Source organism: Hypomesus nipponensis, chromosome 3, assembly GCF_054491055.1.
Source record: "Hypomesus nipponensis isolate SF chromosome 3, ASM5449105v1, whole genome shotgun sequence".
NCBI lineage: Eukaryota > Metazoa > Chordata > Actinopteri > Osmeriformes > Osmeridae > Hypomesus > Hypomesus nipponensis.
Genome location: NC_140363.1, coordinates 18165001 through 18185000, shown reverse-complemented (window position 1 = coordinate 18185000; position 20000 = coordinate 18165001). Strand labels below are relative to the sequence as shown.

Below are 20000 nucleotides of genomic sequence, written 5' to 3'. Positions count from 1 at the left end.
AGTACTGATGTAATAGAACTCTTTGCTTGAGGGTTTTGATTAGATTAAGACACTGTACTGAATAATGCTATCGTACAGAATGGCAACCTGTTCACAAATATCTGTGTGTGTGTGTGTGAGTGAGTGAGTGCGTGTGCGTGTGCGTGTGTGTGAGTGAGTGCGTGTGCGTGTGCGTGTGTGTGTGTGTGAGTGTGTGTGTGTGTGTGTGACAGAGAGTGTGTAAAAGATGTTGTAGCCACTCTTGTCTCTAACCTGGCCACAAATATGACAACGGCTTTCTCAATCACAGTCTTTAGAAGCCAGACTTGTATTCATGTTTTACAACACCCCACTACTGCAAAGACGATGTAATATTTGAGCTTGGAGTGTTTCTGTGTTGTAGTTGATCAGGAGAACAGCTCTAATACATTCACTGATGAACAGTATATATGACAAACACTTTATATCTGATAATACTGAATTTGTTAGAAAGGTTTGTGTCTTTTTTGCTGCTATAAACAAATGTGTATATTTCTTTGTCAATTGTTAATTGATGGCATTTAAAATTCACAATGCTAAGTAATTTAGCTATAATACAGCACGTCTTTCACTCATTTATATCCGAGCAGAAGATATGTGGGTCTTCTTTCTTCAGTCTGAGTTTACTTTTATAAAGTTTATTTTTGTATTTTCAAGTGTAGTAATAGAAAGGACCACCGCTTGGAATAATGTTTTGCCAAACCCCGTACACCCACAAAATGTAGTATTTCACTTAAATGTAATTGCATCTTGTTTCCAGACAGCACAAACACTTACAGCACTGGGTGCTGTAGGGATGAACAGATTTCTCATCTCCGCTTAAATATGTCCTTTGGGTTTCACAGCCTTCAAAGTAGCAAATTAGAGAATAGGGTAGAGCAATTTCCTTTCCAGTCTGGATAACTGCCGTACTATGGACGTCTCATCCCAAGATAGATGTGCTCGCTGGCATTTGGGCGCACGATCATTACATCACCCTTTCTAAAGAGATTTTACATTCAGCCTTTCAGCCAAGTGCATACTCAATATGTACTTCAGGAAGATTGTTCTCTACCACTTATTAACCCTTCAAGTGTCTCAATGTTCAGTTTTGAGAGTAAAGTTGAGTAAGTGACTGTTTGTGATGTATTTAAAGTGATTCTTTACATAGCTATACATAAGACTATGCAGATTATTGTGGTTTGTGCGATTTGTGTTCATTTTATTGAGTATACGTGGGATTTACCATAGGTACTTTACTAATTTAATGTTTAAGTTCTGTTCTTGGGTGGCTCATTGTCTACCTCACCACCTCAGCTGTTCCTGTACAGCAATGGCGTCACCCAGCTCTCTCTCTCTCTCTCTCTGACCAAAAACACGTTCAACAGTAAATGCAATTAAAAACTCAACCAAACAGCTTGTTAAACGGATCTCCTGTGGATGTGATGTATTGTGATTCTAATACTCCTCAAAAATAAATAAACCTGATATTCTGTGTTGACAAACTAAAGAACGTACGGCTTCGTACCTCATCGCATGTTGTCTGTTCTGTCTCTAATTGATAGTAGCGACGCTGTTTGGAATCAATCACACCACGCCTGACTGCTCACGCTCGGACGGGCTGTTTTCCTTGTGTATTGCGTAACATGGATGTGCTAGCTGGCTCCTTCCCCCGGGCTGTGGAGACGAGAAGACTTCATCTCTGGAGCCAGAGAGGCGGGTGCATCAGCCCGCTTATTCATGCAAATGTCACCGTGTCACATCAGGGCTGCAGAATTCCAAGAACTCTAATGGGCGTCGTTAACGGGCCCGGCCGCCCCTTACAGCACAGACAGCCCTGGTTGGCCTTCTTCTTCTATTTCCAAAAGTAAACACAAGGCTTAACAAGGTTGTGTGTGTGTGTGTGTGTGTAAAGAAAGAGAGAGAGAGAGCGAGAGCGCGCGCTTGTGTGTGCTCACTTGAGAGAGCAGGAGATAGGAGGTACTGAAAGATGGTATCTGCCCTCCCTGCTTCAACACGTTCTGTCCCGCATATTCAATTTGGTTGTATCATCATTAAAGTCACATCCATGGGCTGGCTGTCTGCTCAGAAGATGGAGCAGTGGCTGATATGTCCCAGATCTGTCTGTGTGCTCGATGCCACCCCCTCTTTCCCCCTCTCCTCCCTCCACCCCCTCTTTCCCCCTCTCCTCCCTCCACCCCCTCTTTCCCCCTCTCCTCCCTCCACCCCCTCTTTCCCCCTCTCCTCCCTCCACCCCCGTCCTCCCCTCTCCCCCACTGGGAGACAGGTTTCTTAATGTCTGTCTGTCCTAGTCTGACCTACAGAATAGCCAAGCAGGCAGGCAGTTGAGGCACGCAGTTGAGGCAGGTAGGCAGGCAGTTGAGGCAGGTAGGCAGGCAGTTGAGGCAGGCGGGCAGGCAGCCAGGTAGTTGAGGCAGGCAGCTGAGGCAGGCAGTTGAGGCAGGCAGGCAGTTGAGGCAGGCAGCCAGGCAGTTGAGGCAGGCAGCCAGGCAGCTGAGGCAGGAAGTTCAGGCAGGCAGGCAGTTGAGGCAGACAGCCAGGCAGTTGAGGCAGGCAGCCAGGCAGTTGAGGCAGCCAGGCAGTTGAGGCAGGCAGGCAGTTGAGGCAGGCTGGCAGGCAGCCAGGTAATTGAGGCAGGCAGGCAGCTGAGGCAGGCAGTTGAGGCAGGCAGGCAGTTGAGGCAGGCAGTTGAGGCAGGCAGGCAGTTGAGGCAGCCAGGCAGTTGAGGCAGGCAGTCAGGTAGTTGAGGCAGGCAGGCAGTTGAGGCAGGCAGCCAGGTAGTTGAAGCAGGCAGGCAGGAAGTTGAGGCAGGCAGGCAGTTGAGGCAGGCAGGCAGTTGAGGCAGGCGGCCGAGTGGACCGTGTTCAGCGCTCATTCTAACCCGATATTAACTACTTACTAACCGAGAGTGAGGTCATGCCGGGAAATATTAAACTGAGGCTTTGCCTTATTAACCTTGCTATCGCTCGGTCGATACGGCAAAGCCGAGGTTTGATATTTCCCGGCATGACCGAACGGTCGAAGTTAGTAAGTAGTTTATTATATGGCATTTTTAGCTTGTTTTCATTTTGTAAACGAAAATAAATGGTAGCCTACCTCAAGGCTAATTGTAGCTAGCTCTCAAGTCTTCTCACGCTGTGTTTCATGTGTTAGGCTACTTAGCAACTCATTACTTTTGACAGAAAGCGGACAACATGGTTCTGCTAAAATGGCTTTAATTTCAACACAAAATAACGACACAAGTGATTAAAAGAGTCTAGTCTTCATCCTCACTTTCGATGACAAATCTTTTCAGCATCATCTGGATAGTAAAACTCAGCAGCTGACTTGTCGGTCATTTTGAAGATGACGTCAGAGGGCAATACGGAGCCGTATTGACCGCTGAGGAGAGCAATACGTGTCTGGCATGACTACCCATTACTGTAGCATCAGAAAGCTCGTAGGCTACCGTCGTTGCCATGTAATAAAGGAGATGTATCGATGTGTATTTCATGATTCTGACTGAGCTTCAAAGAGAGTTTGCTCGAGAGCTTTCTAGAGCTGATGGCCCCTGGGGCCATGAAGATATATTCCTGTCCCTTATGAGCCATGCCTTATGAGGCTGAAGGACTGACTCCAGTGGAAACAAGGCAGTGAGAAAAGACAACAGACACACATTATTTTTAGAAAGTCTGCAATGTGTTTTGGAATGAAAGAGGTGTGTGTGTGTTGGGGGGGGGGGAGATTGGACGTTGTCATGGCAACAGCTACCGATGAGGGTCCAGAGAGTGGTGTGTGTTTGTGTTTGTTTTTGGAGGAAGATGGCAATATTCCGTTGTAGCAGATGATCAATTATAGTGATGAGAAAGAGGGGCTTGAATGTGGGAGCGGGTTAGCGGAGCTAGGCTAATCAGGTTAGCTCTCAGACGATCGTCGCGGAGCCCAATTGTGCTGAGCGCTGGTGAAACAGTCCGTCTGCCCGCCCCGCCATCTCTGCTGCCTTCACAGCAACCGCCGTGGCCTTAGCAACCATAGGAAACAGTGGCGAAAATCTGCTATCACATTTTTTCGGGGAAAATTATATGACATTTTCTCAAGAGCAATTTCTGAGGGGGACACCAATTACTGCTGTAACACATAGCCTACATTGTAATGTTAAATGTATATTATTAATATGATTTCAATTTCCTTATGTTTACAGTGAATTATTGGGGGGGGACAAATCCTATTTTTCCCAGGATGGGGGGGTCGTGTCCTCCCCGGGATTTCCGCCTATAGGAAAAGCAACTTGCTATGTGTCTCTGTGAAATTACATTGATTTACTGACATGAAAGAAAGCGGCACTTTTGGATAGTTAGTTTGGTTTAGTTTAGAGGGCGTATCGCAACCCACAAAGGCCAAGGAACGTCGTATGTTCTGATAGATGATTGACGCGGAATCAGTGCTAGTGATGCATCCACTCTGTTTTTATGGCTGTCGCTCTCTCGTCTGGCTCGCTGTCTGAACACCACAAAGGTTACATTTTGATTGAAGCACGCAGCCATGGCGACCAGGCGTTAAGCCACCCGGTAATAGCGCCGGTCTCCTGCATTAGATAACCGCTCCTGACACCTTTCCCGGGAAATGGAGACGGTGGCCTTTCATGCAGTCGTCGGGTTCTAATGAGCTGGCCCTTCTGTGACACACAGCCTGCCAACAGCTTCACAGCGCCGCTCTGGGTCTCACATCGATTTCCTCCAAGATCTGAGAAGTAGGCACCGTCCTGTCATACTGTCCTGCAGAGCTTGTTGGCAGACCCTGACTTTCGAGCTTTGAGTCGGGGTAGACTTCCACTAATCTGCTGTAAACATATGCTAACATCTGAAGGTGAATAGGAAACGACAAACTGCTACTGTCATTGTCACTCTGAATATAAAAAAAAAATGTAAATCTAAAACAACAGGGACTGATTAAGTGGCATTAACATGTGCAAATAGAGAGACAGGGAGTCATAGGGGACTGACAATATGGTTGCTGCAGGAGGGGGCAGATATTTTCTATTCTAAGCAGCTGCTTAGCAGAGAAAAAAGCTGTAGCCCACACCCACAGGAATTACCTTCCCCTCTGTAGCATACTCCTAGCAGTTGCCAGGGGTGACAGGGGAAAATGTCAGGCATTTCTCCTTCTTTTCTTTTATTATTTTTTCTCTCAATTATTAGAGAAAGGTCATTGTGACTGGCAGGCGCATGTCCCTGATTTCAGTTGATATGTTTTCAGTTGACCGTGATAACGACTGTGCTTTAATTATGAAGATGTAGCCTCACCTAATACCTCAGAATACCTCAGGTAGCGTCCTAAATGCTACATGGAGTTTTGATTCAGCAGCATTCGACTCACATCTCTCTCTCCCTGCTGTCTCCAGCTTCAAGCACGAGCCAGAGTCTCAAGCAGGTAATTGGCCCCGTCCTCATAGGGTCTGTAGAGGACCAATGAGGTTTGCTTTATGCAGTGGCTTGTCCCCTGGCTAGTTTGTATGCAGACACACTGTTCCTCCTTCAGGGAGGAGAGAACATGCATGCATTGACCCTGGCTCCCCAGACCCAACCAGGACACTGCCCTGTTACCCTCCCTGCTCCCCAGACCCAACCAGGACACTGCCCTGTTACCCTCCCTGCTCCCCAGACCCAACCAGGACACTGCCCTGTTACCCTCCCTGCTCCCCAGACCCAACCAGGACACTGCCCTGTTACCCTCCCTGCTCCCCAGACCCAACCAGGACACTGGCCTGTTACCCTCCCTGCTCCACAGAGAAACTCTGGGATTTTAAATCCTTCATATCATGCGATAGAAGCGCTGAAAACTCGTTAGGTTCAAAACGTGGCGTGCAGAATTGAGTTGTATTCGGTTTGTTAGACTCCTGTGGTCTAGGCCTCATGTTGTGTGATGCACTAACCCCAACAATGATCCTTCCAACGTGCAGTACACTCCCCCTTCTGGTCTGGAGAGACTGGTATCCTTCTGGTCTGGAGAGACTGGTATCCTTCTGGTCTGGAGAGACTGGTATCCTTCTGGTCTGGTGAGACTGGTATCCTTCTGGTCTGGAGAGACTGGTATTCTTCTGGTCTGGTGAGACTGGTATCCTTCTGGTCTGGAGAGACTGGTATTCTTCTGGTCTGGGGAGACTGGCCCCAGGTTCCGGCTACACTCCGGTACCCTGTCACATGACCTCAGCCTTGTCACATGACCTCAGCCTTGTGAAAGAAACAACAATCAAGATTGCAGAGCGTTTCTTTGTCTTTTTATTTCTCAGCAAATGTCAATGATTCAGAGAAATCTAGAAGTGGGATTTTGGCAAGAACACTCACCAGTTTTCTTTAAAGGATGAAAATTACAAACAAAGTCTGGAAAAACTCAGTGTTCCATGAATAAACGGAGCGAGGCAGACAAGCACACAGGAAAACAGATCACTAAGCATGAAATCTAAACATTTTACGAGAGTATTCCGTCACTGACATTGGAAAAAAAGAAAAAATTAATGAATCTTCCATTTTCTATATATATATTTTTTATGTTACCACACATTAAATCAAAATGGACAAGAAATCTTATCAGCTATTATGGTCACTGTCAAATAGAAAAGGATTAATATGTCAACTTGAAGTGAATTATGAGTCTTGTGGCCTGGAAACCACTTGTAGAAGCTGAAACCCTGGACACTTTATTGGGATGTGAATTCTCAGACGGACCGGTCAACCAGATTTCACTGTGGCACTTTCCACGATTAAAGTCTCACATGATCGAGAAGACACTGAACAACATTATTATCCTCAATAACAGTTTCTTTCTGAAGTGTTAACATGTGTTTTAGAAATATAACTCGATTTCTTCATAAAATTTAACAAATAACTTTAATTTTATAAGGTACCAGTCCTGTAATAACCCTCTTCTTTCCTCTAAACCCTCCATGAAGCTGCTACTGGCACACTCGACTCCAGGGATCCACTGCAGAAAGACGATGAAAACATTATGGAGGAAATCTCCTGTAAAACCAGCCAGACATCGCACAAAGTCGACTGGATTCAAGAGTCTAAAAATGTTACAGCTGCACATTTTGAGTTCCTCCTATCATACTGTACCCTTTTTGCTTTAGGTGTGACAACAACAACAAGAAAAAACACCCAATATCTACATGATGACAACAGGTGTTTACTTTCAAGAGATTGGCTATATGATCACATAGAGCAGATCTGCAAAGACACTGAGTGACATCTACAACAAGGCACCTCAAACCACAATCCAGGTGTTTCCACTGATACTGTTTAAGACACCAGACAAGCAAAACACAGTCAGTACAATAACATGAGTCAACATAATCTCTATCCCACAGAGATGCTTGTCTATTGGCTGCATGACACAGGAGAAATCTGCAAGAGAAACACACTGTGTGTCTCAGAATGCTTCCCTGCTCCAAAACACTTTACTCAAACGACTTGGTCGTTATCAAGTCCTGCAGAATGACTTATTCCTTTGAATCAGGTGTGTTGGAGGAGGGAAACATCTAAAACATGCAGGGCAGATCTAAAACATCCCAAGGACCAGGAGTAGGAACCACGTTCTATATCCCACTGGGAGACGACAAGTGACCAGAGTGGACGAGGAGATCATGAAGTGTGATTACATGTTTGTCATTTCTACGGTTTGAATCCCCGGTTTGAATCCCCGGATTGAATCCCCGGTTTGAATCCCCAGTTTGAATCCCCAGTTTCCCTGCTTTAGTTTCAGACCATGCAGCATCATTCAGGCCATGCTGGATTGTCAGACAAAAGTGATTCTCTCTTCAAGGCACAGCAAGAGAACGTTATAACAAACCACAATCAGTTTACATTCAGATTGGCAAGGAAACCTCCCTAATCCCTTCAGCAGCAAGAACCCCCAGAATAACAAAACAAGTCAAGCTTACTGTCGCAGGAGTGAAACATAAGATGATCTGAGTTTCCACGGATGGCGAGAGTGCTGTATGTGGATTACAAGCCCTAAGAGATCTGGATTAGGACAGGATCATGGGTAGAGGTGGGAGAAGCGTAGTTTGGTGGTTAGAGCATTTAACTGCAAATCAAGAGCACTCAGGTTCAAATCCCCCATCGTGCATTTGCTAACGGAGTACATTGTTATTACAGGGTGACCGCAGAGACACATTCTGACATGTATACAGCACGGTCAACATGCAGTGGTTTGTAAGAGTTCTGGAAAGATCTAAACTACTGTGACCATGATGCAAGAGGGTAGGATCAGAATGTGAGTCTGTTCATGTTACTGGATCTTTATGAATCAAATAAATCAAACCAAAATGAATACAACTCACTCGTAAGTTCACTCGAATCTCAGAAAGAGGTAAATAAACAAATCTTCTGCACCCCACCCGAAGTACAACACTGACAGCACAAACAACTGGCAGTTACTGAATCAGGAACAAATAACAAGAGCTTCTTTAATGACCACGACGATTACAATGAGATCCAGGTAGAGAGGGTTCCTCGTGTCTTCGCTCTGCAGGGAGAGTGTTCCATCTCTGAGTTCCACTCTAACCCTCCTTCTGTTCGGTTATCTCTCTGCAGATGGCTTCACAACCCCACAGCCCTCTCTCTCTGCCTCTCTGCCTCCTAATGCTCCGCCTCCACAGCCCTCTCTCTCTGCCTCTCTGCCTCCTAATGCTCTGCCTCCACAGCCCTCTCTCTCTGCCTCTCTGCCTCCTAATGCTCTGCCTCCACAGCCCTCTCTCTCTGCCTCTCTGCCTCCTAATGCTCTGCCTCCACAGCCCTCTCTCTCTGCCTCTCTGCCTCCTAATGCTCTGCCTCCACAGCCCTCTCTCTCTGCCTCTCTGCCTCCTAATGCTCCGCCTCCACAGCCCTCTCTCTCTGCCTCTCTGCCTCCTAATGCTCCGCCTCCACAGCCAAATCCACCCTCCCTCACCAAACCCTCACCCACCCTCCCTCACCCCCACCCCCTCATTATAACCACCATGCCTGTCCGCTGGGGTCAGCCCCCCTCCCTTCAACCCAGAGAGTCCCCTCCACTCCTCCGTGTTCCTGGGTCACACGCACGGCTGCCAGGATATCCCCACACTACACAGTCACCCCCAGCCAGCTCACGACCAGCTGGTGGATCGATTCAGACGAAACGTCAAAAACAGAAGTGGTTGAAAAATAGCGACACGTTTTGGTTTGACAGGCCCTCTGTTGGACTCTGGTTGATCGTGAGACAGTTGTCTTGATCTCTGTACATGCAGGGGGGAGAGGGAGGGAGGGAGGTCAGGTGCTGTCCTGTACCCATACACCTGCTGCTACCTCACTGTGGAGGACTCTCTGGGCTCCAAACAAGCCCATGGCCCTTCTCTCACTGCCACGCTCCTGTCAGAGGAGCCGAGGCAGTCGGGTCAGAGTCAGATGTCAGTGTCAAAAACACAGCGCAGCGGCAGCTGACTCAAGCCAGGCGCAAGCGTGGAGTGCATCGGGGAGGCTGCGTTCCCTGTCACTGGTGCCCCACAGGGCTGTCCATGAGGGGGCTGGGGTAGTAGGAGTGTGGGGGGTCCTGGAGCTGGGTCTCCAGGGTCTCCCCCTGCGCCCCCGGGTCGTCCTGGCCCGCCGGCTCGTGGGCGGGGCCCTGGGTGCAGGCCAGGGCGCCGTAGCTCTGGTGGGCGGGGGACGGCATGGGGGTCAGGGACAGCTCTGGCTCCAGCAGCACCGACGCCACAAAGAGCTGGTGGGAGGAGACACACATAAACCAAATTGTCAAATGGGCGAGCAAGATAATAGGAGTAAATCAACGGACTCTAGAATACATTTGGTCCAACTCAGTTGTACAGGAAGGCAAGGACTATTTTAAGTGATGAGCTGCATCCCTTAAGCAACGGGTTTCAGTTACTTCCCTCGGGTTGCCAGTTTGTGGCCCCCGTGATGTAAAACGAGACGCTACAGGAATACTTTTGTTCCTGCGGCAATTGAGGTTTTAAATAATAATAAGAGGAGAGATGTTTTAGTATGCAATAGTTAGTTAAATGCAAGAAGGTATATGCTTGTGTTTGGTGCAGCCTGTCATGATGTTATTAACCGGTATATTTGTTGTGAATTGTTGTGTCTTGCATGTGTTTTTTCTAACACATACAACGAAATTCTATTTATCTGCAAAACAATTTTACCTGCGGGTACAAAATAAAGATACCTTGACATAGCACACATCAGGACACACACATCAACACACACACACATCAACACACACACATCAACACACACACATCGTGTTTAACTGAACACCGGGGAGTTTCACAACCATGAAGACACAAAAAACCTATTATTTGATTATTATATATATATATTGATTATAACAGTACATTAAGTGTGACTTGGCATGATTATGATTTTTTGTGATTGATGATCCTTCAGTTCTATGATGTTTATATTTACATGTGTAGTCCCGGACTGCTTTGGCAACATTGTTTAACCTGAACATTCATGCCAAGGAAGCGTACTGAATTGAATTGTCGAGAGAGTGGGCCCATGTTAACGCTGTCAACGAGTAACACGAACATGGAAATGGACCCTTCTGCCGTGCAGTCATGTCGTTTGTGACTAAAATGGTGTGAAGTGTTTAGTCTTAGTGTCAGGAGATCTGACAGTGAGCGTCATGTGTGTGCGTGTATGTGTGTGAGAGAGGTGTGTGTGTGTGTATGAGGGGTGTGTGCGTGTGTGTGTGTGTGTGTGTGTGTATGAGGGGTATGTGTGTGTATGAGGGGTGTGTGTGTGTATGAGGGGTGTGTGTGTGTATGAGGGGTGTGTGTGAGTGAGGTGTGTGCGTGTGTGTGTGAGAGAGGTGTGTGTGTGAGAGAGGTGTGTGTGTGTGTATGAGGGGTGTGTGTGAGTGAGGTGTGTGCGTGTGTGTGTGTGAGAGGTGTGTGTGTGAGAGAGGTGTGTGTGTGTGTATGAGGGGTGTGTACTGTACATTAGAGGTGGTGGAGGAGGAGCCAGTGTTCCTCTCTGCGTCAGCAAAGGCTCCCTCTGCCGGTTGGTCCGACATCTGAAACACACAACCACAGCTGAGATTAGACCAGAGCATCTCACCTGCTATTAGACCAGAGCATCTCACCTGCTATTAGACCAGAGCATCTCACCTGCTATTAGACCAGAGCATCTCACCTGGTATTAGACCAGAGCATCTCACCTGCTATTAGACCAGAGCATCTCACCTGCTATCAGACCAGAGCATCTCACCTGCTATTAGACCAGAGCATCTCACCTGCTATCAGACCAGAGCATCTCACCTGCTATCAGACCAGAGCATCTCACCTGCTATTAGACCAGAGCATCTCACCTGCTATCAGACCAGAGCATCTCACCTGGTATCAGACCAGAGCATCTCACCTGGTAGCTTGTTGACTTGTCTGTCTGTTTCTTCAGGCACAGGCCGAACAGAGACAAGGTGATGCAGGACAGCAGGGACACAAAGGTGAACAGGGTGATGGGTCTCGTCGGGCCTGGGTCACAAAGGAAGAGCAACAGAACATCAAGTCCACGTGGGATCCAAGTGGCTCAGCCAATCCCTGCGTGACGAGGGGGCGGGACAGGAAGTACCTAGTCTGAGGACTGAGAAGAAGAGAAGCCAGAACATGGAGAGGATGGGGGCTACGATGACCTGGCAGATGGCTGCTCTGTGGATGCGCTGGTTCAGCTTGGTGGGCACGTAGGCATAGTAGATGTTGTAGCGGTCCACCATGTGCTTTAGGATTAGGTACAGCAGCCCTGAAAGAGAGGTAGAGAGAGAGAGAGAGAGAGAGAGAGAGAGAGAGAGAGAGAGAGAGAGAGAGAGAGAGAGAGAGAGAGAGAGAGAGAGAGAGAGAGAGAGAGAGAGAGAGAGAGAGAGAGAGAGAGAGAGAGAGAGAGAGAGAGAGAGAGAGAGAAAATGAAACACTGAGGACCTCCACCCTTCCCTTCCTCCAGATTCTCCACGTCCACCAGGCAGGTGAGCCCAGTGGGCAGTCATGCCCGAGCAGGACAGCGTGTGCCCTGAGCGCCGTGTTGCAGCTCTGGGCACAGACAGGAGAGGAGTGGGCGTCTGGCTGGCAGCTCGCTGGGTCTCAGCGTCTGGGAGGCCAGCAGCACACTCTCACAGTCTGAGCCCGGTTGGCAGCAGAGGTGAGGGAGGGTACAGTATCAGGAGATACGCTCACACACACACACACACACACTTATACAGAAACACAAATGCACACGTATCTACAAACACACACACACACACACTCTCAAACACGTGTAAGCACATACCTATGCATACGAGCACTCATATACATAATAATAATTGCCCACTGGATATACGTAAAATTAATAGCAAAGTCTCTTTCAGGTACCATCTGAGAATGCACCATTTACAGTAGTGAGCAGGGAATGTAAATATTTACTTTATTAATGGAGTAATAAATGTAGTGCTGTAATGATTTGTTCTGAGTGATTTCTGGTGATGTTTATAATGATGTATGTTTCTGCTTTTGTTTTCTTTTTGCTGGACCCCAGGAAGATTAGCTCGTCCCACTTTGGTGACAGCTAATGGGGATCCTTTTAACAATAAACAATGTACACACTTGTTTATGTGCACACACACACACACTTACATGTAGTAATTGATGCACACACACACTCAAACACGTACACACTCATACACATGCATGCAGGAACACACACACACCAACAGGCTCACCAAAGGGCACGATAATGGGGCAGGTGATGCTGTAAGTTAGGCTGACAGCAAAGATGCACATGGTCCAGGCGTACTCCAGACCGAACTGGAACTCATAGGCCTGGCTCTGGAGAGAGACAAAGAGCAGGGAGAACGAGCTTAAACAGTCACTGTCCACGTCTTCAATTATCCTTCAATCATGGCAGAGAAGGCCTCGAAAGAATGGCTTTCATGTGGTGTATCCTCAAATGTTTATTGCCCTGCTGTCAGTCCTCTTTAGAATCAACAAGAGGATTTATTGTCGTTTGCAGGACAAGTTAAAAGGTTCTCTCTGCCTCGGCAGACACACAGCGCTGAGTTGAACTGACTGAGTCAGCTGTACAGGTCAAGCAGTTGGAGAGGGTGGAGTTTACGAGGTGAGGGTTTAAGAGGTGAGGGTGGAGAGGTGAGGGTGGAAAGGGTGGAGAGGAGAGAGTGGAGGAGAGGGTGGAGAGGAGAGGGTGGAGGAGAGAGTGGAGGTGAGGGTGGAGAGGGTGGAGAGGAGAGGGTGGAGAGGAGAGGCTGGAGAGGAGAGGGTGGAGGAGTGGGTGGAGAGGAGAGGGTGGAGGAGAGGGTGGAGAGGAGAGGGTGGAGGAGAGGGTGGACAGGAGAGGGTGGAGAGGAGATTTTTGAGGGGAGAGGGTTTAAGAGGTGAGGGTGGAGAGGAGAGGGTGGAGAGGATGGAGAGGAGAGGGTGGAGAGGAGATTTTTGAGGGGAGAGGGTTTAAGAGGTGAGGGTGGAGAGGGTGGAGAGGAGAGGGTTTAAGAGGTGAGGGTGGAGAGGATGGAGAGGAGAGGGTGTAGAGGAGAGGCTGGAGAGGAGAGGGTGTAGAGGAGAGGCTGGAGAGGATGGAGAGGAGAGGGTTTAAGAGGTGAGGGTGGAGAGGGTGGAGAGGAGAGGGTTTAAGAGGTGAGGGTGGAGAGGATGGAGAGGAGAGGGTGTAGAGGAGAGGCTGGAGAGGATGGAGAGGAGAGGGTGTAGAGGAGAGGCTGGAGAGGAGAGGGTGTAGAGGAGAGGCTGGAGAGGATGGAGAGGAGAGGGTGTAGAGGAGAGGCTGGAGAGGAGAGGGTGGAGAGGAGAGGGTTTAAGAGGTGAGGGTGGAGAGGATGGAGAGGAGAGGGTGTAGAGGAGAGGGTGTAGAGGAGAGGCTGGAGAGGAGAGGGTGTAGAGGAGAGGATGGAGAGGAGAGGGTGTAGAGGAGAGGCTGGAGAGGAGAGGGTGATGGTGAACACAGAGACCCGACGGAGACCCTGACCCGTCTGATGTGGATGCGTTCGGCCTGGGACTTGGCCAAGCAGAGGCGGAGGGCGTACACCACCAGGGCTGGCACTCTCAGCAGCTCCATGGCGGTGCCCAGCAGGCTGGCCGTGATGACGTAGTTAACGAAGAATGCCCCGTTGTCAGGGAGGAACACACACCTGCACACAGGGGTCAGGGGTCAGGGGTCAGGGGTCAGGGGATGGTTGAAGGATTTAGTTGCTGCGTTTGGGTACTTGGGTTTGTATTAATGCAGAAGTCCTGTGTGGTCATGAATCATCTACTGTTGACACAAACAAACTCACTGGAATTTAATGTCCTTGTCATCCAGGAAATTCACATCAAAGAGCCATCTGAAAAACAGGTCCAGGCTACAAAGAAAAAAGTACATTGTTTTTTATCATTTTTCTTTTGAAGATTTTCCACAAAAAATGATGCAGCATGCATAAAAAGTGTATGAGTTTTATTTACAGTTGATCAGGAGATAGTGATAATAATAAGCATAGATCATTTTAAATACTGTAGGAGAGCTACCTGGATAGACCCAGCGAAGGAAGGATGATCACCATGAACACCAACAGCAAGAAGCACTTATGCATCGTGGTCTGATTCTCACTGGACCTGAGGAAATCACCAGTCATATCAGGAAACACGTGCACACGCACAGCAGGGGCTCTGCAGACACTCACAGGTACGCACGTGAAAACACATCCTAAAGACTCACACACAGATTACTGGGTTCCTTACACACCGACAAAAGCCGCTCACACCAAATATCTGTAAACAGTTGATTTGCATTTGGTGCTTCACACACGCCCCACTTGCGGGGGTGGTTATGATAAGAGCTGTTCCTTGCTCCTAGGTGCTGTGTGAGGTGGTGCCTGTTCTGCTCCTCTCTGCATAGTGACCACTGTGCATATCATTATCTCCACATCGACATCTCTATGACAACCTGACTGGAACGGGAGAACGCAGAGAGACTGACAGAGAGAGAGAGGGAGAGAAAGACAGAGAGACAGAGAGGGAGAATGAAGGAGAGAGGGAGAGAAAGACAGAGAGACAGAGAGGGAGAATGAAGGAGAGAGGGAGAGAAAGACAGAGAGACAGAGAGGGAGAATGAAGGAGAGAGGGAGAGAAAGACAGAGAGACAGAGAGGGAGAATGAAAGAGAGAGGGAGAGAAAGACAGAGAGACAGAGAGGGAGAATGAAGGAGAGAGGGAGAGAAAGACAGAGAGACAGAGAGGGAGAATGAAGGAGAGAGGGAGAGAAAGACAGAGAGACAGAGAGGGAGAATGAAGGACAGAGAGAGTGGGCGGCAGTGATGTGATGGAGGGAGAGAGAGGTCAAAAGAAAGAGAGAGAAGGGGGGTAATGAGGGAGGGGGGTGAATGAGAAAGAGAGGGAGAAAGATAGAGAGATTCAGAGGGAGAATGAAGGAGAGAGGGAGAGAAAGACAGAGAGACAGAGAGACAGAGAGGGAGAAGGACACAGGGAGACTGGCAGAGAGACAGGAGTGGGGATGAGGCAGAGATAGAAGAGGAAAGAGAAAGAGGAACAGGGAGACCGAGAACAGTGAGATCAAATGATAAAGACGGACAGTGGAAGTCGAGGAGAGAGGGTGCTGTGGCCTGCTGTGGCCTGCAGGGGGCAGCAGGGGGTGGCAGGGGGCAGCGGTACCTGGTCCAGTGGGACTCGAAGAAGGCTGAGTAGTAAACGATGAAGGGCAGCAGGACAGAGAAGGCCCACAGCAGCAGGGTCGGAAGAAACTGGGTGATGAGAGGGTTCTGAGGAGAACATATCAAGAACATCAACATGTGGGGAACTAGGCATTATGTTACTGGTTATGTTTATTCTTATGATGAACATAAGTACACAGGAAATCCCATTTCTTCCGCAGAGTGCAGACATTAATGTGACGTAAGATGCATTCATTTAACAGACGCTTTCACCAGCAAGACCTGAAGATCTCAGGGATCTGAACCTGTGAGCTCTCGGGCTCTTAGTCATACACTCTAACCACTGAGCCATACCCGGTCCTAAGACGGTTGGGAGAGTCTGGAGACAGTTAGGCCCTAGCAGTATCACTCTCAGACTCCCCCCAGAGCACAAAGCATCTCACTGAACCACGTCACAGTCCAAGTACAGGCCCTGACCTGAAGACTCTCCACTGGTCTGGTGACGTTGAACTTGTCCATGGTGTTGACGATGATGGCAGGGGTGGTGAGGAAGAAGAGGAGGAGGAAGAGGAGTATGTTGAGCAGAATGCAGCGCAGCCACCAGCGAGAGCCACAGAGAGACAGGTTCTCCCTGGAGACAGAAACGGTGTTTAGAGCCACAGAGAGACAGGTTCTCCCTGGAGACAGAAACGGTGTTTAGAGCCACAGAGAGACAGGTTCTCCCTGGAGACAGACACGGTGTTTAGAGCCACAGAGAGACAGGTTCTCCCTGGAGACAGACACAGTGTTTAGAGCCACAGAGAGACAGGTTCTCCCTGAAGACAGACACAGTGTTTAGAGCCACAGAGAGACAGGTTCTCCTGGAGACAGACAGGGTGTTTAGAGCCACAGAGAGACAGGTTCTCCCTGAAGACAGACACAGTGTTTAGTAAGAACATCTTCCTGGGTGACGGGGCAGACAGTTGAGAAGGACGGACTTGATAGAACTACATATCCCATTAACCTCCAGCTGTCTGTATGACAGTTTTCTATGCAGTACACCGAAACAGCAGCCATCTCTTGTGTGTGTGTTCTTGTGTGTGTGTGTGTGTTCTTGTGTGTGTGTGTGTGTGTTCTCTACATTTCTCCGGCATACAGAGCAGATTGTGCCCATCATACTTGAGTGCTTTTTAAAAATGAAGGAGCATTAGTCCCTGGTCATTGGCCGTGTCATTGGCTGATGCTGAGACGCTGTCGTCCACGCACTCCCAGCTAGCGAGGCGCACACTGCAGGACGGCGTCTCGTTAGGTTAATCCCCCCCCCCCCCCCCCCGCTACATATGCAACGCTCCGCTCTGTTACGTAACCACAGAGGGAAGGCTGCACTGGCTTTCCAGGATGAAAGAGCATAACTGTCATCTCATCTCCCTCTGATTGATGGTATTGGACGAGAGAGAGTGAAAGAGAGAGAGAGAGAGAGAGAGAGAGAGAGAGAGAGAGAGAGAGAGAGAGAAAAAAATTGATTAATTTGATCTCTTCATTGATCTAAAATATTTGAGAGGGAGAGGGAGAGAGAGAGAGAGAGAGGTAGGGAGAGAGAGAGAGAGAGAGAGAGAGAGAGAGAGAGAGAGAGAGAGAGAGAGAGAGAGAGAGAGAGAGAGAGGGAGATACTTCTGAACAGGTAATGTGATTATCCCAATCCACAATGTCACAGGCTGGATGCTTTCAGTGGATGTGTGGATGTCACCCGCTCCTCTGAGAACTCGACCTCAGCGTGGGTCCTGCAACACGCTCGGCACGCTCACCAGATGATGTCACTGGGGGCGGGAGCATAGCCAACGCCCCAGCTCTGGGACTGGACCACCGTGGTGATGCTGGACTGCTGGGGGCTCCGACGGCAACGGACCCGACTGTAGTCCTTGACGATCCTGGAAACACAGAACGGTGGTGAGGTGGGGGAAACACCCGGACACTTCCGGGGTCGCAGGGGTCGCGCGGGAACGGCGTAGCTCACTCACACAGCCGTCATCCTCTCGTCCCTGAAGGTGACGAAGGCCACGCCCAGCCTCTTCAGAGAGATGCGGTTCTTCTCCGCGTTGAACTCGTCCGTCAGTTTCTCCTCCAGCTCGCTGTAGTACTGCTCCGCATCCACCTGTCAGGGAGACACAGCAACACACCATCGAGCCGGCTCTGTCAGGGTCGGAGTGGAGCTCTGCGACCGTCAAGGAGCACAAACCAACAGGGTCCGCTGCCGTAGCTCCATCCTAGTTCAGGTTTGCGCTGCCACCTAGTGGCGGACAACAGCCAACGCGCCGTGTTTGTGAGAACCTACCTGCTCGAAGCCACACAGATCACAGCAGAGGATCTGCGCGCAGGGGTGGGTCTTAATCATGATCTTCCCCTCCTTCTGGGTCTTGGTGGTGAAATACAGCCTTCCTTTCATCGCTTTCCGTCTGCAAACCAACACATGGAGGGGGAATGAAACAGTTACCCACAGGGATCATTCCTCTTTACATCACTTCTATAACTTCTAATATTCTAGTACAACTAGGTCAGTAGAAGCTCACTTAGGTTAGAGGTTTGGATCATTTCTTTCAGGTTTAGATTGGCCGCTAGGGGTTGTCAAGAGCAGGACCAAAGAATCATAATGTACCTGTACCTGTACCTGTACCTGTACCTGTACCTGTACCTGTACCTGTACCTGTACCTGTACCTGTACCTGTACTTGTACCTGTACTTGTACTTGTAACAAAATGGTAAATCAAGTTGAAAGCCGAAGTGTCCCCGGGGTTGTGACAGTAGCCGGGGCATCGTACCTCTCAGCGTCCAGCCTCATCAGCTTGTGAACGTTGAAACCAAAGCGGATGTCGGTGACAGTGCAGCTGGGGTAGGCCTCGCTGGAACGACACACACACACAGACACACACAGTCACACACCTCACATGTGGCTGTAGTCTCTATGGCGGAAGGGAAGGCAGAGAAGAGGCATCCTTACTGGAAGTGCTTGGTGATGAGTCCCGGGTCTGCTATCTCTCTAGGGATGGAGGTGATCATCAGGGTTCGGGCCACCTGCCAGACGCAACACCATGTTCAGATGAGAACTGATGCAGACAAGCCCCTGCCAAAACACAGACACACATACTGCACACACACACACACTCACTTACACTCACTCACACACTCACTCACTCACACACACTCACACACACAGACCTTCTCGTCCTCCCTGTACTCCAGGTGTGAGGCGTGGTGGGCCATGCAGAGCACCGTGATGATGAAGTAGAGCAGAGCGAAGGTGCTGTGGAGCCACAGGAAGCTGTCCCTGAGGAGACAGGAAGTGCAGAGACATCAGCTGCTGGAGAGACAGCGCCTCCACACCACACTGATGTCAGCTCATTCTGAATGACACAGCACACCAACTGACTTTCCTGAAGATGGGAAATGTCAGGTTTGTTCTTACTTCGCAGGAACATTAGCCAATGTTGTTCTCCCAAAGTTTTCAGGGCTGTCTCCTGTAAAAACGACAGGACAGCCATAGATGAAACAACTAGTATATATTTATTTTACGTGTGTACAATCACATGACGTGAAGAGAGGAGATGCGTTCAAACACAGAAAGCATTTTCCCGTCCAGTGATAACTGAAACAAGGATCCTCAAGATTAAGGCGATGTCTCACTTAGCTATTGTCATGTGCATGCCATGTGTGTGTGCCGTTGCTATGGCAGCCGCTATATGGGTGTGGGTTCTTTAACGAGAAGTGGTGGTGACACGCTGGTCCATATAGTTGACAGCCAACAGCAATAACTGCTGAGTGGTGAGCTTGCTCCAAGTAGACCTTTACTGGCTTGCCTCAACATTCCCTTTGGAAGCTCACAACATAAGGCGGGAAAAAAAACACTAAACTGCCAAATACCATTTATTTTGCTGTTTAGCAGTCGCATGTTGTATTACTCTGACACTAAGCGTGTGTTAGAAAGAACTGGGAAATCTTTTTTGGGGGGGTTTGTTTTACTATTTATAGTCTACTCTATGGCTTGAGGAAGACCTCACCACTAATTCAATCCCAAAAGAGAAAACGAGTGCAGGATTTGTGTTTGCAGCTGTGGTGTGTGTGTGTGGCCTCCGTGTGTGTCCTGCTAGGTGTTCCTGCAGCTCCACTGGCGTCTGGGATAGCCCAGTGGCTCCCACCGCCTGCCTGCCAGCCCCAGGGAGAGCTCCAAATTACCCAGGAGGTTCCCGGAAAAGTTGACAGGCAGGATGATGGCCAAGGACATCAGACAGACCACTGTCACGAGCAGGATGATGTGGCGCTGAAAGGACAGGTAGGTGACGGCGTCGATGCCACACT

At 49.0% G+C, this 20000-nt stretch overlaps 2 protein-coding genes across 2 annotated transcripts in view; one reads left to right on the top strand and one right to left on the bottom strand.

The window, feature by feature from the left end:
- ngb (neuroglobin) overlaps window positions 1-1478 on the top strand; it is a 4080-nt gene extending 2602 nt beyond the window's left edge. Inside the window, exon 4 of the mRNA XM_084683306.1 lies at window positions 1-1478. This exon is cut by the window's left edge and continues 1054 nt beyond it. The gene's annotated coding sequence lies outside the window, so the exon portion shown is untranslated.
- A 7519-nt stretch (window positions 1479-8997) lies between these two features.
- Window positions 8998-20000, bottom strand: part of tmem63c (transmembrane protein 63C) — a 28478-nt gene continuing 17475 nt past the window's right edge. The window contains exons 7-24 of the mRNA XM_084681450.1: window positions 19878-20000; window positions 19111-19162; window positions 18864-18972; window positions 18646-18719; window positions 18467-18547; window positions 17983-18103; window positions 17669-17802; window positions 17456-17578; window positions 16149-16302; window positions 15673-15779; window positions 14531-14617; window positions 14302-14367; window positions 13995-14157; window positions 12721-12826; window positions 11601-11768; window positions 11391-11503; window positions 10972-11046; window positions 8998-9732 (exon numbers count right to left, since the gene is read on the bottom strand). The exon at window positions 19878-20000 is cut by the window's right edge and continues 20 nt beyond it. Of these exons, the coding sequence (XP_084537576.1) occupies window positions 9505-9732; window positions 10972-11046; window positions 11391-11503; window positions 11601-11768; window positions 12721-12826; window positions 13995-14157; window positions 14302-14367; window positions 14531-14617; window positions 15673-15779; window positions 16149-16302; window positions 17456-17578; window positions 17669-17802; window positions 17983-18103; window positions 18467-18547; window positions 18646-18719; window positions 18864-18972; window positions 19111-19162; window positions 19878-20000 (2084 nt within the window). The 3' untranslated portion in view covers window positions 8998-9504. The remainder of the gene's footprint in view (window positions 9733-10971; window positions 11047-11390; window positions 11504-11600; window positions 11769-12720; window positions 12827-13994; window positions 14158-14301; window positions 14368-14530; window positions 14618-15672; window positions 15780-16148; window positions 16303-17455; window positions 17579-17668; window positions 17803-17982; window positions 18104-18466; window positions 18548-18645; window positions 18720-18863; window positions 18973-19110; window positions 19163-19877) is intronic.